Raw genomic sequence first — 19,698 nt, forward strand, 5'->3', positions numbered from 1 at the left:
CCCAGGTCAGAGAACACATGGCTTGCCACCATCTTGGAAGCGGGCCGCTGCCATCTTGGAAGTGGCCCCGTCACCATCTTGTGACCTCTGGGAGCAGGGATCCCTGGTAACATTTGGCGACCAGGAAGGAACCTCCAAAGCGGTAATATTGGACCACTTTCACTTGCCATTCTGCCCTATCCTTCCTTAGAATTGCAGGAAAATACCGGGCACCTATCAGCCAGTTAAAAACGATTAGCGGGGCCGCTGGACTTAAGACTCAGGTGTGAGGCTGCCTGGGGAAGGGCTTTCTAATAACCCCCAACCCTTCTGGGTTGGGAGCCTTAATCTGCCTAGAACCAGCTTTCACTTTCAATTTTCCTAGGGAAGCTGAGGGCGGACTAGAGGCAGAAAGCTGTCATCCCAAACTCCCGGCATTAGCTGGTTGAGATCATGGCGCAGCCAGAAGTCTCTATTCAACAGTCGCCCATGCGTGCTCCCCTACCTTTCCTTCTCACTCATACCTCCTGGGTCCCAACCACGACTTTCTTGAAAGTGTAGCCCCAAAATTCTCCCTACCTCTGAATCTACTTCCTCTGATCCCTGCCTCCTAGGTACTAATGGTTCAGACTTTCATTTCCTCTAGCAAGTTGTATCTCCAAAGGGATCTAAGGAAGCTCTACGCTGCATCCTTAGGCATCTAGGCTATAAACCCAGGGAGTCTCGTCCCTGGTGTCCCTCCCGATTTAGGTATACAGCTCTCGACATGAGCAGTTATGTGGGACCCGTTCCCCACCACCCGTGCCAGGGCCCCAAGTTTGTAATGGTTAAGAGAAGGAGAGAGAGACAGAGAGACAGAGAGGAGACAGAGAGAGAGACAGGACAGAGAGAGAGAGAGGAGAAAGAGGGAGTCAAAGAGAGAAATAAAGAGAAAAAAATAGTAAAAAATAGTGTTCCCTATTCCTTTAAAAGCAAGGGTAAATTTAGAACCTGTAATTGATAATTGAAGGTCTTCTCCCGTGACCCTGTAACACTCCAATACTACCTTGTTGTCAGTGTAAACAAGGGCGTAGCCTGAAAACACTGAGACCACTGACAACCTGTAGTCTTCCTATCAAAAATCCTTAACCCAGTAACCCACGGATGGGCCAAATGCATTCAGTCGGTAGCGGCAACTGCTTTGCTAAAAGTAGAAAAATAACCTTTAGAGGAAACCTCATTGTGAGCACACCTCACTAGTTCAGAATTATTCTAAGTCAAAAAAAGCAAAAAGTAGCTTACTAACTCAAAAATCTTAAAGTATGGGGCTAGTCTGTTAGAAAAAAGTAATTTAACACTCACCACTGATAATTCCCTTAACCCAGCAGATTTCCTTACAGGGGATTTAAATCTTAATTACCATACAAAGGTCAGACCAGACCTAGCAGGAACTCCCTTCAGGACAGGAGGATAGACGGTTCCTCCCAGGTGATGAGAAAAAACCACAATGGGTATTCGGTAATTGATAGGAGACTCTTGTGGAAGCAGAGTTAGAAAAATTGCCTAATAATTGGTCTCTTAAAACTTGGGAGCTGTTTGCACTCAGCAAAGCCTTAAAGTACCTACAGAATCAAAAAGACTATCTCAATCCTGCCTCAAAAGGTTACCTACACCCTCTCTGAAATGAACTTGCATGAGACCTGTTTATGGGAATGCATCTTGATGGGGCAGCTGGGTTGTTATGAGATACTCAGGAACCCAGCCCAGCTCTAGGACTCACCCCTGAGCACAAAGGCAATGTTGGGCACGCTGGTAAAGGACCATTAGGATCCAGCAGCCCAGACCCCTTTCTTTGTGGTCAAGAGAGGCGGGAAAAGAGGTGCAGGACTGCTACATCCGTGAGCGTAACTAATCTGATAAGCAGAGGTCTATGGGTGGTTACCCACCCTGGAAAGGAATAAGCATTAGGACCATAGAGGACGCTCTATGACTAATGCTCATTGGAAAATAACTAGGGGTTCTGGCATCCCTGTGTTCTTTTTTCAGATGGGAAATGTTTCCCCCAAGGCAAAAATGCCCCAAGATGTATTCTGGAGAAGTGGGACCAATCTAACCCTCAGATGCTAAGAAAGAAACGACTTATATTCTTCTGCAGTACCGCCTGGCCACCATATCCTCTTCAAGGGGGAGAAACCTGACCTCCTGAGGGGAGGATAAATTACAATACCATCTTACAGCTGGACCTCTTTTGTAGAAAAGAAGGCAAATGGAGTGAAGTGCCTTATGTACAAACTTCCTTTTCATTAAGCGACAACTCGCAATTATGTAAAAAGTGTGATTTATGCCCTACGGAAAGCCGTCAGAGTCTACCTCCCTAACCCAGCATCCCCCCAACTCCTTCCCCAACTAATAAGGACCCTACTTCAACCCAAATGGTCCAAAAGGAGATAGACAAAGGGGTAAACAATGAACCAAAGAGTGCCAATATTCCCCGATGATGCCCCCTCCAAGCAGTGGGAGGAGGAAAATTTGGCCCAGCCAGAGAGCATGTATCTTTTTCTCTCTCAGACTTGAAGCAAATTAAAAACAGACCTAGGTAAATTCTCAGATAACCCTGATGGCTATATTGATGTTTTACAAGGGTTAGGACAATCCTTTGATCTGACATGGAGAGATCTAATGTTACTGCTAAATCAGACACTATCCCCAAATGAGAGAAGTGCTACCATCACTGCAGCCCGAGAGTGTGGCGATCTCTGGTATCTCAGTCAGGTCAATGATACGATGATAACAGAGGAAAGAACAATTCCCCACAGGCCAGCAGGCAGTTCCCAGTGTAGGCCCTCACTGGGACACAGAATCAGGACATGGAGATTGGTGCCACAGACATTTGCTAACTTGTGTGCTAGAAGGACTAAGGAAAACTAGGAATAAGTCTATGAATTATTCAATGATATCCACTGTAACACAGGGAAAGAAAGAAAATCCTACTGCCTTTCTGGAGAGACTAAGGGAGGCATTGAGGAAGCATACCTCTCTGTCACCTGACTCTACTGAAGGTCAACTAATCTTAAAGGTAAGTTTATCACTCAGTCAGCTGCAGACATTAGAAAAAAACTTTAAAAGTCTGCCTTAGGCCCGGAGCAAAACTTAGAAACCCTATTAAACTTGGCAACCTTGGTTTTTTGTAATAGAGAGCAGGAGGAGCAAGTGGAATGGGACAAACGGGATAAAAAAAGGCCACTGCTTTAGTCATGACCCTCAGGCAAGCAGACTTTGGAGGCTCTGGAAAAGGGAAAAGCTGGGCAAATCCAATGCCTAATAGGGCTTGCTTCCTGTGCGGTCTACAAGGACACTTTAAAATGATTGTCCAAATAGAAATAAGCCGCCCCCTGGTCCATGTCCCTTATGTCAAGGGAATCACCGGAAGGCCCACTGCCCCAGGGGACGAAGGTCCTCTGAGTCAGAAGCCACTAACCAGATGATCCAGCAGCAGGACTGAGGATGCCCAAGGCAAGTGCCAGCCTATGCCATCACCCTCACAGAGCCCCGGGTATGCTTGACTATTGAGGGCCAGGAAGTTAACTGTCTCCTGAACACTGGCACGGCCTTCTCAGTCTTACTCTCCTGTCCCAGACAACTGTCCTCCAGATCTGTCGCTATCGGAGGGGTCCTAGGACAGCCAGTCACTAGATGCTTCTCCCAGACACTGAGCTGTGACTGGGGAACTTTACTCTTTTCACATGCTTTTCTAATTATGCCTGAAAGCCCCACTCCTTTGTTAGGGAGAGACATTCTAGCAAAAGCAGAGGCCATTATACACTTGAACATAGGAGAAGGAACACCTGTTTGTTGTCCCCTGCTTGAGGATCCTGAAGTCTGGGCAACAGAAGGACAATATGGGTGAGCAAAGAATGCCTGTCCTGTTCAAGTTAAACTAAAGGATTCCACCTCCTTTTCCTACCAAAGGCGGTACCCTCTTAGACCCGAGGCCCAACAAGGAATCCAAAAGATTGTTAAGAACCTAAAAGCCCAAGGCCTAGTAAAACCACGCAATAGCCCCTTCAATACTCCAGTTTTAAGAGTACAGAAACCCAACGGACAGTGGAGGTTAGTGCAAGATCTTGGGATTATCAATGAGGCCGTTGTCCCTCTATATCCAGCTGTATCCAACCCTTATACTCTGCTTTCCCAAATACCAGAGGAAGCAGAGTGGTTTACAGTCCTGAACCTTAAGGATGTCTTTTTCTGCATCCGTGTACATCCTGACTCTCAATTCTTGTTTGCTTTGAAGATCCTTTGAACCTAACGTCTCAACTCACCTGGACTGTTTTATCCCAAGGGTTCAGGGATAGCCCCCATCTGTTTGGCTAGGCATTAGCCAAGACTTGAGCCGGTTCTCATACCTGGACACTCTTGTCCTTCGGTACGTGGATGATTTACTTCTACCCGCCCATTCAGAAACCTTGTGCCATCAAGCCACCCAAGTGCTCTTAAATTTCCTCATCACCTGTGGCTACAAGGTTTCCACACCAAAGGCTCAGCTCTGCTCACAGCAGGTTAAACACTTAGGGCTAAAATTATCCAAAGGCACCAGGGCCCTCAGTGAGGAACATATCCAGCCTATACTGGCTTATCCTCATCCCAAAACCCTAAAGCAACTAAGAGGGTTCCTTGGCATAACAGGTTTCTGCTGAATATGGATTCCCACGTACGCAGAAATAGCCAGACCATTATATACACTAATTAAGGAAACTCAGAAAGCCAACACCCATTTAGTAAGATGGACACCTGAAGCAGAAGTGGCTTTCCAGGCCCTAAAGACGGCCCTAACCCAAGCCCCAGTGTTAAACTTGCCAACGGGGCAAGACTTTTCTTTATATGTCACAGAAAAAGACAAGAATAGCTCTAGGAGTCCTTACACAGGTCCGAGGGATGAGCTTGCAACCCATGGCATACCTGAGTAAGGAAACTGATGTAGTGGCAAAGGGTTGGCCTCATTGTTTATGGGTAGTGGCAGCAGTAGCAGTCTTAGTATCTGAAGCAGTTAAAATAATACAGGGAAGACATCTTACTGTGTGGAATCTCATGAGGTGAACAGCATACTCAATGCTAAAGGAGACTTGTGGCTGTCAGACAACCACGAGGAAAGTAACTAAAATCATAAATCCCCACGGCCCTCCCTTGTCATATTTTTCTCTTTACTGTTCTCTTACCCCCTTTCACTCTCACTGCACCCCCTCCATGCCACTGTACAACCAGTAGCTCCCCTTACCAAGAGTTTTTATGGAGAATGCGGCTTCTTGGAAATATTGATGCCCCATTGTATAGGAGTTTAAGGGAAACCCCACCTTCACCGCCCACACCCATATGCCCCGCAACTGCTGTAACTCTGCCACTCTTTGCATGCATGCAAATGCTCATTATTGGACAGGGAAAATGATTAATCCTCGTTGTTCTGGAGGACTTGGAGCCACCATCTGTTGGACTTACTTCACCCATACCGGTATGCCTGATGGGGGTGGAGTTCAAGATCAGGCAAGAGAAAAACACATAAAGGAAGTAATCTCTCAACTGACCCTGGTACATAGTACCCCTAGATCCTACAAAGGACTAGATCTCTCAAAACTACATGAAACCCTCTGTACCCACACTCGCCTGGTAAGCCTATTTAATACCACCCTCACTGGGCTCCATGAGGTCTAGGCCCAAAACCTTACTAACTGTTGGATGTGCCTCCCCCTGCACTTTAGGCCATACATTTCAATCCCTGTACCTGAACAATGGAACAACTTCAGCACAGAAATAAACACCACTTCTGTTTTAGTAGGACCTCTTGTTTCCAATCTGGAAATAACTCATACCTCAAACCTCACCTGCATAAAATTTAGCGATACTATAGACACAACCAACTCCCAATGCATCAGGTGGGTAATTCCTCCCACACAAATAGTCAGCCTACCCTCAGGAATATTTTTTTTCTGTGGTACCTCAGCCTATCATTGTTTGAATGGCTCTTCAGAATATATGTGCTTCCTCTCATTCTTAGTGCCCCCTATGACCATTTACACTGAACAAGATTTATACAAATATGTCATAACTAAGCCCTGCAACAAAAAAATACCCATTCTTCCTTTTGTTATCACAGCAGGAGTGCTAGGCGGACTAGGTACTGGCATTGGCGGTATCACAACCTCTACTCAGTTCTACTACAAACTCTCTCAAGAACTAAATGGTAACATGGAACGGGTTGCCAACTCCCTGGTCACCTTGCAAGATCAACTTAACTCCCTAGCAGCAGTAGGCCTTCAAAATCAAAGAGCTTTAGACTTGCTAACTGCTGAAAGAGGGGGAACCTGTTTATTTTTAGGGGAAGAATGCTGTTATTCTGTTAATCAATCTAGAATCGTCACCAAGAAAGTTAAAGAAATTTGAGATTGAATACAACGTAGAGCAGAGGAGCTTTAAAACACTGGACCCTGGGGCCTCCTCAGCCAATGGATGCCCTAGATTCTCCCATTAGGACCTCTTGCAGCTGTAATATTGTTACTTCTCTTTGGACCCTGTATCTTTAACCTCCTTGTTAAGTTTGCCTCTTCCAGAATTGAAGCTGTAAAGCTATCAGTTGTTCTTCAAATGGAGCCCCAGATGCAGTCCATGACTAAGATCTACTGTGGATCCCTGGACCAGCCTGCTAGCCCATGCTCCAATGTTAATGACATTGAAGGCACCCCTCCCAAGGAAATCTCAACTGAACAACCCCTACTATGCCCCAGTTCAGCAGGAAGGAGTTAGAGCGGTCGTCCGCCAGCCTCCCCAATAGCACTTGGGTTTTCCTGTTGAGAGGGGTAACAGAGAGACAGGACTAACTGGATATCCTAGGCTGACTAAGAATCCCTAAGCCTAGCTGGGAAGGTGACTGCAACCACCTTTAAACATGGGGCTTGCAACTTAGCTCACACCTGACCAATCAGGTAGTAAAGAGAGTTCACTAAAGGTAAAGAAATAGCCAATCATCTATTGCCTGAGAGCACAGTGAGAGGGACAGTGATTGGGATATAAACCCAGGCATTTGAGCTGGCAAGGGCTACCTTCTTTGGGTCCCCTCCCTTTGTATGGGAGCTGTGTTTTCACTCTATTAAATCTTGCAACAGCAAAAAAAAAAAAAAAAAGAAAGTTTACTTTTGACATTATTTAAGTGACTTTAGTTATCATTAAAATTACTTTTCAATTACTTTTTATTGTTTCTATTCTGAATATGATATCACTCTAAGATTTGTCACAAAACTGTCCAGACTTATATGGGTTATAGCAAATTTTAATACTAGGGTGCCAATTTTTAGCTCATTCATAACAATAAACATTAAAAAATATGAATGCCTAGTGAGAGTGAGAGTTGGTCCCTCAGTGCCAACACATGTGAGCTGCTACAAGAACATCTCTAGGCTTGTCAAGATTCCGGGAAAGGCATTGTGTCCTTCAATTCTATAACTTGTAGTAATTTCTGTGAAAAGGCCATACACTTGCAGAACAATGTACAGACAGTGTAATTGCCAAGTTATTTGTAGTGATAGAAAACTGGAAGCTTAGCCAGGCGCAGTGGCTCACCGCACATTGGGAGGGAGGCCAAGGCGGGCAGATTGCCTGAGGTCAGAAGTTCAAGACCAGCCTGAACAACATGGCAAAACCCTGTCTCTACTAAAAATACAAAATTAACCAGCTATGGTGGGGGGCACCTGTAATCCCAGCTACTTGAGAGGCTGAGGCAGGAGAATCACTTGAACCCAGGAGGTGGAGGTTGCAGTGAGCTGAGATCATGCCATTGCACTCCAGCCTAGGCAACAAGAGCAAAACTCCATCTCAAATAATAATAATAATAGTAATAATAATAAGAAGAAGAAGAAGAAGAAAGAAAACTGGAAACAACAAATTGTCCAACCAGAGGACATTATAAAATGATGTATAATTCATATACATAAGATTTAACATTAGGACACCATTAAAATCATGTAATCGAAAGGCTGCTTAATAACAAAAGAAAATGCTCACACTGCAACCCAGGTTTGTGACAAACACACATACCACATATAAAAAGCCTTAGAAAAATACTGAAAATAAACACAGCAGACAAAAGTGGCTATTGCCTACTGCCTGGATTTCAGATGATTTCATTTTTTTTCCCTTATACTTTTGGAAAACATGTAAAATAAAAAATGACTGTGCAGGGTCCTTCAGGTCTATAATCCCAGAACTTTGGGAGGCCAAGCAGGTGGGTCACTTGAGGCCAGGAGTTTGAGACCAGCCTGGCCAATATGGCGAAGCCCCGTCTCTACTAAAAATATAAAAATTAGCTAGGTATGGTGGTGCACACCTGTAATCCCAACTACTTGGGAGGCTGAGGCAGGAGAATCACTTGAAGCCAGGAGGCAGAGGTTATAGTAAGCCGAGATCATGCCACTGCATTCCAACCTGGGCAACAGAGTCCCCCCGCTTCCCACCAAAAGAAAAAGAAAAAATGAAATTATCAATATTGTTTTCTGTGTTTTGCAGATAAGAAAATAAAAATAAAAGTGTTTTACAGATGAAAAACTCAAGAAAACCACTCTGTCCCGTATCCTAACAGCAGAGTTAGGACAGGAGCCAGAGCTCTCCTGCCTGGAGTCTGTGCTTTTTTCCTGCTGTGCCTTTTGCTTTAGTCCCTTTGCTGTTTGGGTCCATCTCTCCCACCCAGAGAACACGTTCCCCCAGCACGCAGACCCCCTCAACAGTGTAGGTGCTCACTGGTCTAAAGGTGGGCAGGGGTCTTGCTTGTGTGAGGGCCAGGACCCTCTCCAGAATGCCCTGGGCACTTGGTCTCTGCATGCTGATCTCCACCAGCACCCTCTGGGGACTGACCTCTTGGGGTCAGATTCCATAGAAAGCATTTTAGCAAATGCAGCTCAGTCACGCATTTTAACTCCCATGTGTCATTTGAGCACCTTTGCTCTGAAAAGGAAATTTTGCTCTAAATCACAGGCCTCAAAGGAATTAAAGAAATAAAAAAGCAACCCTATTTTTTCTAACCCAGAATAGGTATTCAACAGATAACTGATCATGTCCTTTCATTTTGGTGTTATATATATTCAAGTGTTTCATTCTCCTGAAAATGCTACAGTTCTTAGCACAATCCAAAAAAAAAAAAAAAAGAAAAGAAAAGAAAGAGAGAAAGAAAAGAAAAAAGAAAAGAAAAGAAAAGAAAAGAAAAAAGCTCCTTAAAGTGAGTTGTGCTGAATGCCAGAGTAATGCAGGCGAATAAAGAACTTATTCACACGCCAGACCCCAGAAATGACGCTGTCTCCTCCTGTCCAGACTGGGGTAGCCCTCCCTCTCCCGAGGGCCCAGGTCACCCACTCTGAAGCCCTTATAGGCGCTCCTTTGTGTAAATTACAGCAGGATAAACCGGACAAAGCCTTGCTTCATTCCCCAAACTCACCACTCCAGTGGTCCTAACTCAGAGGGAGGCTGAAAAAAGGCTGCTGGAGGATTTCCCAGACTCTGAGCCTACCTGAACTTTCTCAGGCCCCATGTTCTTAACCAAGGGTGGCTGGCAGGGCTCGCGCACGATGAAAAGTTGCTTTCTTAGGGTGGAGGCACTGACGTTATTGAAGGCAAGTACCTCCACTGTAAATTCTCCTTCCCTAGGAGGATAGAAAGCATGGAAAATAACAGATTTATGTTGATAAACGTCAGGCTTTCATTCTCTTCATACCCACCTCTATCTGCAGAATTAAGTATTTGACAGCAAGTCATCCCAATGAATAAGAACAGAAGAGGCAAATGTCACAAGACTGATTTCCACAGATCAGTGATCAACTAACTAACAGACTGGCTCCCCAACTTGCCTGGGCCAGGCCAAGGACCAAACTCCCAGACTGATGTCACAGGCTATATTCATCCAGGTGAGGGGCGTGTTGCTTCCTTCTTTGGGCAACCGTCCCCACAGCCATGACCTGGCCCCCTCTTGACAACAGAGCAGATCTATATATTTTCCCTGTGTGATGGGTACCCCAACCCACAACTAGGGGGTCTCTGGGGATGGTCTTCCTGTTCTATTTGTGCTCCATGGATCTGGTTTCCTGACCAATTTCTTAAGAGTCCTACAAACTCAGGAAGGACAGGATAGATCCATGGCTTGTCTCCGGGGAAGGGGAGCGGGTCATAGCTGTGGAGGGATTCAGAACAGTTGGAGGTGAGAGCTGGGTAGCTCCTGACCCATCAGGTGGTGCTTTACTAAGGAAATACGTGGTTATTTTGCAAACATTGCAACATGGATAATTACTTAAGACTTCTGAATTTGAAACAGAAAAATATTCCCATCAGAAGACCGCAAATTTGAGTTTGCAAGGACCAAAATATCACTTGCCATCCTGGAGCTCCAGCAAGAAAGGTAGGGCCTACTGATAAGAATGAAGACTGTCTCAGGTTGTCAGAGAGCCCAGGGCACACTCTAGAGATGACAGCGGAGGCACCGAATAAACCATGTCACTTCCACAGGGCACAAAAGGGCTCCTGGAGCTACCGAGTACATCGCAAGGTACCTAGGCCACCATGTGCTCCATGGAGGATGCACCAGTCTACAAGCCACTGCTACTCAGTGCTTTCCTCATGTGAAAATCTATTTCTGATGAAAAAGTCCTGAATCCATAGTTAGTGATGGGGCCATTCAGTCCCCACCAAAGCGTGGAGAGGCTGCAGTGTGGGTTCTCGTGGAAATCCTGCATTGGAGGAAGTTTGCAATCTTTCCCTGATGCCACTGGCTACATGAACCTAATTTTCTAGATACTTCTGCACACTTTGATATTTCCCTATAGCAGCATAAAATTTGAATGCCAGCCTGAGGCTCAGCCTTGGCCATGTATGTCTCCCCACTGAAAGGATTCGACCCACTTGGGTCCTAGAACTCACTCACCCTAGAGGCTCGGTTGGGAATGAGTGATCCAGCCAGTCTGCACCTTACCATAGCTCCATGATGCTTTGTCCCATGTACACAGTGGGCACTCAGTAAATGCAGAGTTAAAGGACAGAGTTCATGCTCTTCCATATGACATCAAGGCCCTTCACAACCTGCCAACCTACACTCATCTCACCCATCTATATATGTCTTGCCAGTCACTCCAAACATCTCCTGTTGACACCTCACCTAGCACCTTTGCCCAGGCCCTTGTCTCTGTTTGGGATCCTCTCTCCCATTTCCCTTTGTCAAGCTCCTACTCAAGGTATCACTTTCAGTGAGCCATTTCCACCACATCACAGGCCTCCTTTGTAGCCACAGCCCCTGTGCTGAAAGCATCTCTTTCCTCTTTGTCTTTCCCCTGGACTAGGAGCTCCTTGAGAGACATGGACAGGTCTTATTTGTCTCTGTGTAATCATCTGTCACCTATGCTGACTGACAGGCAGGTCTCTATGTGGAACCCAACGGCTGATGCCTTAAGACTCTGATTCCCGCGCTGTCTGTAGAGAGCACTCTGCTGCCTTGCAGTGGCTCACCTACTGTAGACGTGGCTGCTGGAGCTGCTCCCCAGGCTGATGGTGCCGTCCCCAAAGTCCCACAGGTAGGCAACATCGGTGCCGAAGTTGATCCGGCACTCAAAGGCCACACTGGCATTTACCAGAGCTGAGGAGGGGGACATGAGCCGATTGGCCACAATTTTCTTCTGCACCCTGATGACGTGGGGCTCAGAGACCACACTGCTGATCCTGTTGGAAGCCTTAACCATCACACGATACCTGCAGGATGGGGAAAGGAAGGCAGGGAAGGCAGATGGCAAGACAAGAACAGGGTCAGATCCAGAGAAACCGTCTGTCATACTTCAAGAGGAAGGCGGGGGAGGGGGAAGCAGCATTTAATTTGTAAGAACTACCAAAGTATCCAGTGATTTTCATCTTATTGAGGAGAAAGGGGTTGATATTTTTGACTATCCCCTCTTTATTATTTAATTCATTTCTCAAAGCAGTAGGGGTAAGCATCATTGCCCTTTCTTAGATGAGGAATTTCTTAGGTCATATGGGTGGCTGAGATAGAATTCAAACCTAGGACTGTCTGCTTCAAAGCCCTACACCGTTTCCCTTAGTTCAAGCTGAAGAGAAATGAACTAAATCTTCCCCTAAATCTTAGGTTGAGTTTGCTTCACAGAAGGACCTAGTCGCCTGTTGTAATACAAATGCAACAGCCATAAGATGCCTTCAGTAGCGGCATGGTGATCTGCAGACTGAGTATAGGCTGCGGTACAAACAGTTACTCAGCAGGACTGCTACTTTTACTGACCATTGGGGGATGCTGAGTCTTTTTTTAATGCTTCTTGAAGTTGTCCTCACTGGTGGATCCTCTCCAAAATACCACTCAAATTCCAGGGGTATTGTTTCCTTGGTAATAGCTGTACATGTAATGTCTGTGTCTGTGGCAAACACAGTTCCATTTGTGTAGACAGAGACGGCTGTGGCAAAAGAAAGGAAGGCGTAGCTATGTCAACATAGGAGGGCTGCAATCTCCAGAGAAACTAGTACCTCTACTTTCCCACTTGGTCACGGGCTTGAGTGATGGTGAGGAAGCTCTGATACACATGCAGGTTGGAGGCAAGGATGCAGCTATGGGCACACGGTAGGCAGTGCTGGCCCTGGTTCAAAGGCCCCAAAGTGCTTGCACAGGAGGAGCTCCTAAGGCCATAGGGCCAAGTCCTTTTGGGAGTCTGCTAGAAAGGGTGTGGCACATGGACCTGGCAGATAATAGTCCTGATAACCCACCTTCCCATTCCTTCAGATGGGAGCCTTAATGCCTGTGGTTTCACAAAAGTCCCAGAACAAACAGCAGGTGAACAAAGAACCTGTCCAAGGACAAATGGGGCTCTCAGGCAGAGCTGATAACAAAACCTGGTGCTGCCTACAGCTTTCCTAATCCCAGCTGACTGCGCGAGGGAGGTTTTTGTTAAGCGAGGGAGGTTTTTGTTAAATCTGGAATTAAAACAAAGACATACATTGCATCCTATACCAGACAGTCATACTGTGCCAAGCCTGGCTGTCACCCACTTGAGTCTGAGAAATAAAGGACACGTTATATGAAGGAATAGATGGAAAATGATGTACAACAACAGTGCCTAAAATGAGAAAAAAAAAAGGAGATAAGAGAAAAAGTCTTAAAATTAATTCACTTTTATCATGCAACACAGTCAGTATTTTTCATTTTTAACTTTCCCTCTTTGAATCTCAATAAATTTCAAAATTCTAAGCGTGTGCTCTGAAATCAGACATACCTGGGAAACATAAACTTAATCACAGAATTTCTGTCATTAAAATTTTCTTTGTATATTTTCTCTATTTGAGACCTCCCTACATGGTATTAAATATGTTAATTCCTTTGAAATATGTCAATTACTTTGACAGATGGCCTTGTTTTTAAAGTATTTCTCAATGTGTACACTAAGTAGTCTTCACAGGAGTTCTTAAATAGAGGTCTAAAGATAAGCCTCATGTATTTAAGTCCTATAAGATGTAAGATTGTGCATATATGTATATATACATATACACACACCATACACATATCACACAAATAGCATATACACACATACATACCATATACACACCATACACAGCATATGCACCATACACATACACACCACATGTACACACATACCACACATACCCCCCTACATACATACCACACATGCATGTACATATGTATGTGCATATATACGGAGGTGGATACCAAACACTGAATCAGACTCTGAAAGAGTACTGTGATGTCTAGGAAGATTTAAAGCAACTCATTTATCATAACAGGATATTAAGAAAGGAGGGTTATTTGGCCGGGCATGGTGGCTCACGCCTGTAATCCCAGCACTTTGGGAGGCCAAGGCGGTCAGATCACAAGGTCAGGAGATCAAAACCATCCTGGCTAACATGGTGAAACCCCGTCTCTACTAAAAATACAAAAAATTAGCCGGGCATGGTGGCGGGCACCTGTAGTCCCAGCTACTTGGGAGGCTGAGGCAGGAGAATGGCATGAACCCGGGAGGCAGAGCTCGCAGTGAGCCGAGATCATGCCACTGCACTCCAGCCTGGGTGACAGAGCAAGACTCTGTCTCAAAAAAAAAAGGAAAAAAAAAAGGAGAAAGGAGGGTTATTTATTATTACTACTGTTCTTCTCTTTATAAAGAGAAAATATTTGTTTATAACAGAGATAAAGTGGAATGAATATTCTGTCTATCAATGCATGTTTTTGAAAAATAAATATATGACTAAAAATAGATATATGATAAATATCACATGATCTCATTAACTATGTCTGAAAATTAATTCTGAGCTCAATCTGATAATCAAAAGTGTTAAAGAAAAAGATACAGTTGGCCAGGCGCGGTGGCTCAAGCCTGGAATCCCAGCACTTTGGGAGGCCGAGACGGGCAGATCACGAGGTCAGGAGATCGACACCATCCTGGCTAACACGGTGAAACCCCGTCTCTACTAAAAAATACAGAAAAACTAGCCGGGCGAGGTGGCGGGCGCCTGTAGTCCCAGCTACTCGGGAGGCTGAGGCAGGAGAATGGCGTGAACCCGGGAGGCGGAGCTTGCAGTGAGCTGAGATCCGGCCACTGCACTCCAGCCTGGGCGACAGAGCGAGACTCCGTCTCAAAAAAAAAAAAAAAAAAAAGATACAGTTTACAGATTTGCACAAGAATACCCTATTATGAATCTGTAGGGCTGGATGCAACTTGGACCTTCCTATTCTAAATCTGGCAGGGAACCACTGGAGATTTACAAGAATTGTGCTCTTGCACTGGCTAGACGTGCTGCTTATTTATTCAGGGTTAGATAAGACAAGTCAGTATGAATGACCAACTGGCTAGTTAGGGTATGCAAACAGGTTAAAAAAATCCTTCCATATGTATGTCATAACTTCTTGGATGGAGAGTTTCTCACTAGTCTGATTGTAAACAGGTACAGCCACTGTGTGGAACAGCTGGAAATAATTCTTACATGGATGAGTTCACTGGGACTCATCCCTCCATTGGATCTCCCTTTCTCCTGTTTCTGAGAAATGTGACCCCATCATCCCATCCACGTAGGCTGCACTTTGGGAGTGCCACTGCTGGCTCCCCATTTGCTCTGTTATACAGTGTAGGGACTCTTTTCTCTACAGCAATTGGCTGGAGTTCCCCATTTCCACCCCCACTGGCCTTTGAGCTTCCGGCCCCTCCCTCTACAAAACTGACATGAAGGGAATACCTCCCTTACAGGTAGCTGTGCAGATAAAGTAGGGTGACACGAGTGAGGTATTAGCAGTGGATAAGGTGGAATGGATATTTTGTCTTTCATCAATGCATCAGTGTGCACCTGGCACACTCAGCGAGCACTGGATTCTTTCTCAGTTCTGTGTTTAGCTCAAGGCCATGCTGTCTGAACAAAATGTCCCTCTAGCCCGTGCTGCAAGGCTCATCATGCCTGCCAGCTCCCACTTCAGATATACCCTGTCCCCACAGTTAGATAAAGTTTCTGTCTCCTAAAAGCTCCCAGCCCCTTAGCCATGTTCCTTCCTAAGCATTTTTAATGTCCTGTCTCATCCTGCTCCTATGCATATCTTAATGTTTTCACTAAGATAATAGATTCCTTGAGATGAAGACTTTGTATGACTTTATCTTCATGTTCCCCTAGAACACAGTATTCTGCAAGACATGTTTTCTGAATTAGGGAAGAATGAATGAAGAATGTTGTATCGAATTTAGAACTGCTATAACTTGAACAATATAAGTAAAGCAGAGACGCCCTGCTTCGTTTATAACTGAGGAGTGCTTGCTCAGACTCCAGATATAGGTCTTACTTTTCTGATTCACTTGGGAGTCAGTAAAGACAAGCACTTCATCCTCATGGACACTGCTGGAGTTCATGAACGCAGACACGGCCTCACGGCCAATCTCCACATAATAAGGCCCAAGCTCCACTTTGGTTCCATGAAACTCATTATAAATAACAGCCTTGAGCATATAGACTCCTTCTGGAAAAATAAGAAAGAATGGACATTTGATGAATTTTTAATAACAGGCATAACAGTTAACATTTGCAGAATGGTCATAATGGGGTGACTAATAGGGGAACTGATACAGGAAAGGTGATTTTTCTTATCTGTTATAGCAGCAGGATCATTTCACGGGCATGTGACCCATACAGTTGCACAGAGCCCCACAAGCAATGGAACTATGTGAGTGATTTAATGCTCTTTTATCTTGAAATTCTTCATAATTATTTTCAGCAAGGGGTCTTGCATTTTCATTTTCCCCTGGGCCTTGAGAATTATGTTTCCAATCCTGTGCAGTAGGAAATATTCATAAGGATGAAAATAGATATTGGTTATCCCACAGCTAGACAAATAATACTTAAACAGCCAAATGGGAATATATCAAATAACTATGATGGTGGATGACAAAAATGGCCCCAAACCCTTACCCGTTTTCACACACTTACAATATAACTGTAATATGACTCTGTGGTTCCTCTCATTAAATGGTGAAGCCTATAGCTTCACCCCTCAAATCAGTGCTAATCATGTGGCCAATGGATTTTCAAAGTGCTTGCACATTGGGGCTTGCCCTCTCTTTCTTGTCTTGGGACCTCTGTCATTGTCATTGGGACCCTGTCACTGCCATGTGAATAGCCTGACCTAGTCTGCTGAAGGATGAGAGACACATGACTGAGTCCCCCCATGGCCCCAGCCGAGGGTCAGTCACCTCCAGGAGAAGAGCCACCTGGCTGAGTGGCAGCTGGTTGCAGACCTATGAGTGAGCCCCTCTAAGACCAGCTCAGACCTGAAGAACTCCCAGCAGAACTGGGAGCCGAATACAGGATTGTGTTTTAAGGCACTAAGTTTAGGGTGGCTTCTTAACACAGCAATAGACTACTGATACAATTCCACTGAACTGGAAAGATATTAGTAATTCTCTAATCTCAACTCCCTATACAATATTCTTAAACTGTACATTTGATCATGTCATTCCCCAGCTTGGAAAATGTTAAGTGATTTCTAATGTGTCACAGGAGCAAATTTGTAGCTGAGCCCTTCCCCCTCAGCTGAGCTGGTCCCAATCACTCATCCTTGACTCCACCAGGCCCACACCTGACTCATCAGCCACACAGAACCAGCCTCCACTGCTCATATGGCCAGTCTCCACCACAAAGATGCCCCTAGGCACGGTCTTCTCTCGGTTTACAACATCCTGCTTTGTGCCTCCATCTGACCAACTTGCACCTATCATGAGCCTCTTTGAACGACCCAGGCAGAATCACTGGCTTCACCTGGCATCTGACCACAGAACGTGGGCTGGGCTTCCCTCTCAGACTCACTACATTCTTTGTCTTTCTTGTCCCCAAACCTCATCACAGAACACTTAGGACATACACAATATATGTTTATCAAAGGACCAATCAAGTTTACAGAATGGAATGCTGAAGCTCGAAAGGTTAAACAATGTGCTCTAGGCCTAGAGTATGCAATGCTTTCTTAGGAATTAAGATAGTCATTTCTCTCTTCACTTGCTGCATCCAAATTATATGGAATAATATGTGGATCTACTAGCAGCATAATAAGAAGAAAAAAGGGAATGATTTTAAAAAGTAAAAGTCTATCTCCAGGGAAGAATAGTGAACGTGGTAGCATGCAGGAGGATTTGGGAATATACTGTGATAAGCAGAGGCCAGAGAGAAGGGCTACTTTAAGCACGACTCAGATTAACATGCAGAAGAAACAGGTACACTTTCCCAAATTGTATTTTCTTTTTTTTTTATTTTTATTTTTATTTTTTTGAGGCGGAGTCTCGCTCTGTCGCCCAGACTGGAGTGCAGTGGCCGGATCTCAGCTCACTGCAAGCTCCGCCTCCCGGGTTTACGCCATTCTCCTGCCTCAGCCTCCCGAGTAGCTGGGACTACAGGCGCCCATCACCTCGCCCGGCTAGTTTTTGTATTTTTTAGTAGAGACGGGGTTTCACTGTGTTAGCCAGGATGGTCTCAATCTCCTGACCTCGTGATCCACCCGTCTCGGCCTCCCAAAGTGCTGGGATTACAGGCTTGAGCCACCGCGCCCGGCCATTTCCCAAATTGTATTTTCATCTTGGAAGCTATATCTCAGATGTTGAGACACCATTCATAACTTTATTCCAATTTTCTCACAATACTGCTTCTCATAACTGTGTCCAAAATAACTTTGCACATGAATTTTATGACAAGTAGAAAGTGAAATAGACATCCATGTAGGTCATCCCATTCACAGGAACCGGAACTTAACTAAGAGTGTGCTATGTGTTGTTTCATGTCAAAAGGCAGATTTCACAACCACAAGTTGGAAAAGGCAGTTTATGTAATAGTTAAGAATGCACTCCATGGACTCAGAGGGATTCGGCATTGGAAATCTTTGTGACCAAATGTTAGGCATACATCTTACTTTTTTTCTTTCTTTTTTGAGACGGAGTCTTGCTCTGTCACCCAGGCTAAAGTGCAGTGGCGTGATGTCAGCTCACTGCAAGCTCCGCCTCCTGGGTTCATGACATTCTCCTGCCTCAGCCTCCTGAGTAGCTGGGACTACAGGTGCCTTCCACCATGCCTAGCTAATTTCGTTTTTGTATTTTTAGTAGAGAGGGGGTTTCACTGTGTTAGCCAGGATGGTCTTGATCTCCTGACTTTGTGATCCACCCGCCTTGGCCTCCCAAAGTGCTGGGATTACAGGCATGAACCACCACGCCCGGCCAGGCATATCTTACTTTCAAGTTAACTTTTTTTGAGATAGATTTTCACTCTGTCGCCCAGGCTGGAGTGCAGTGGCATGATCTCAGCTCACTGTGACCTCCACCTCCCAAGTTCAAGCGATTCTCCTGCCTCACCTTCCCAAGTAGCTCAGATTAAAGGTGTCCGCCACCATGCCTAGTTGATTATTATTATTATTGTTTTGTATTTTTAGTAGAGACAGGATTTCACCATGTTGGCCAAGCTGGTCTCGAACTCCTGACCTCAGGTGATCCACCTCAGCCTCCCAAAGTGCTGGGATTACAGGCATGAACCATCGTGCCTAGCTTCAAGTTGACTTTAGACTTAACCCCTGATAGAAGATGTAATACTGATATAGTTTGGGTGTTTACCTCTCCCTAATCTCATGTGTCAAATTGTAATACCCCAAGCTGGAGGTAGAGCTTGGTGGGAGGTGACTGGATGAAGGGAGTGGATTTCTCATGAATGGTTTAGTATCATCCTTTGGTACTGTCCTTGCGACAGTGAGTGACTTCTCTTGAGATCTGGCTGTTTAAAAGTGTGTGGCATCTCACGCTCTCTCTCTCATTCCTGCTTTCACTGCGGCCTCCCCAGAAGCTGAGCAAATGTCGGCACCACGCTTCCTGTAAAGCCTGCAGAACCGTGAGCCAATTAAGCTTCTTTTCTTTACAAATTACCCAGTTTGAAGTATTTCTTTATAGCAATTGGAGAATGGCCTAATACAAATACCAACTCCTTACTTCATTCATAAAGCAACAAAAGAAACCAATGAATATGTATCAAAGTTGCAGATGCTTAAAATTATTATAATAGAGCAAGTCCTGATGTGAAATAGAGATATAGTTAGCCTTCCACTTAACCTTCTAGGAGTTAATCCAAAAACAAAAAAGAAAACAGTGAATAAAAATAAAAACTCTTTCTCTTTTTCTTTAGTGAAACTAAGAGGTAGCTAGCATGTTCAAA

At 44.9% G+C, this 19,698-nt stretch overlaps 1 protein-coding gene across 1 annotated transcript in view; it reads right to left on the reverse strand.

Annotated features, from left to right (window-relative positions):
- Nucleotides 1–19,698, reverse strand: part of PKD1L1 (polycystin 1 like 1, transient receptor potential channel interacting) — a 186,103-nt gene that overhangs the window by 131,450 nt on the left and 34,955 nt on the right. The window contains exons 9-13 of the mRNA XM_033194210.1: nt 15,806–15,979; nt 12,969–13,088; nt 12,263–12,431; nt 11,485–11,724; nt 9,503–9,635 (exon numbers count right to left, since the gene is read on the reverse strand). Of these exons, the coding sequence (XP_033050101.1) occupies nt 9,503–9,635; nt 11,485–11,724; nt 12,263–12,431; nt 12,969–13,088; nt 15,806–15,979 (836 nt within the window). The remainder of the gene's footprint in view (nt 1–9,502; nt 9,636–11,484; nt 11,725–12,262; nt 12,432–12,968; nt 13,089–15,805; nt 15,980–19,698) is intronic.

Source organism: Trachypithecus francoisi, unplaced genomic scaffold (assembly GCF_009764315.1).
Source record: "Trachypithecus francoisi isolate TF-2019V2 unplaced genomic scaffold, Tfra_2.0 Lachesis_group4, whole genome shotgun sequence".
In the NCBI taxonomy this organism is placed as follows: domain Eukaryota; kingdom Metazoa; phylum Chordata; class Mammalia; order Primates; family Cercopithecidae; genus Trachypithecus; species Trachypithecus francoisi.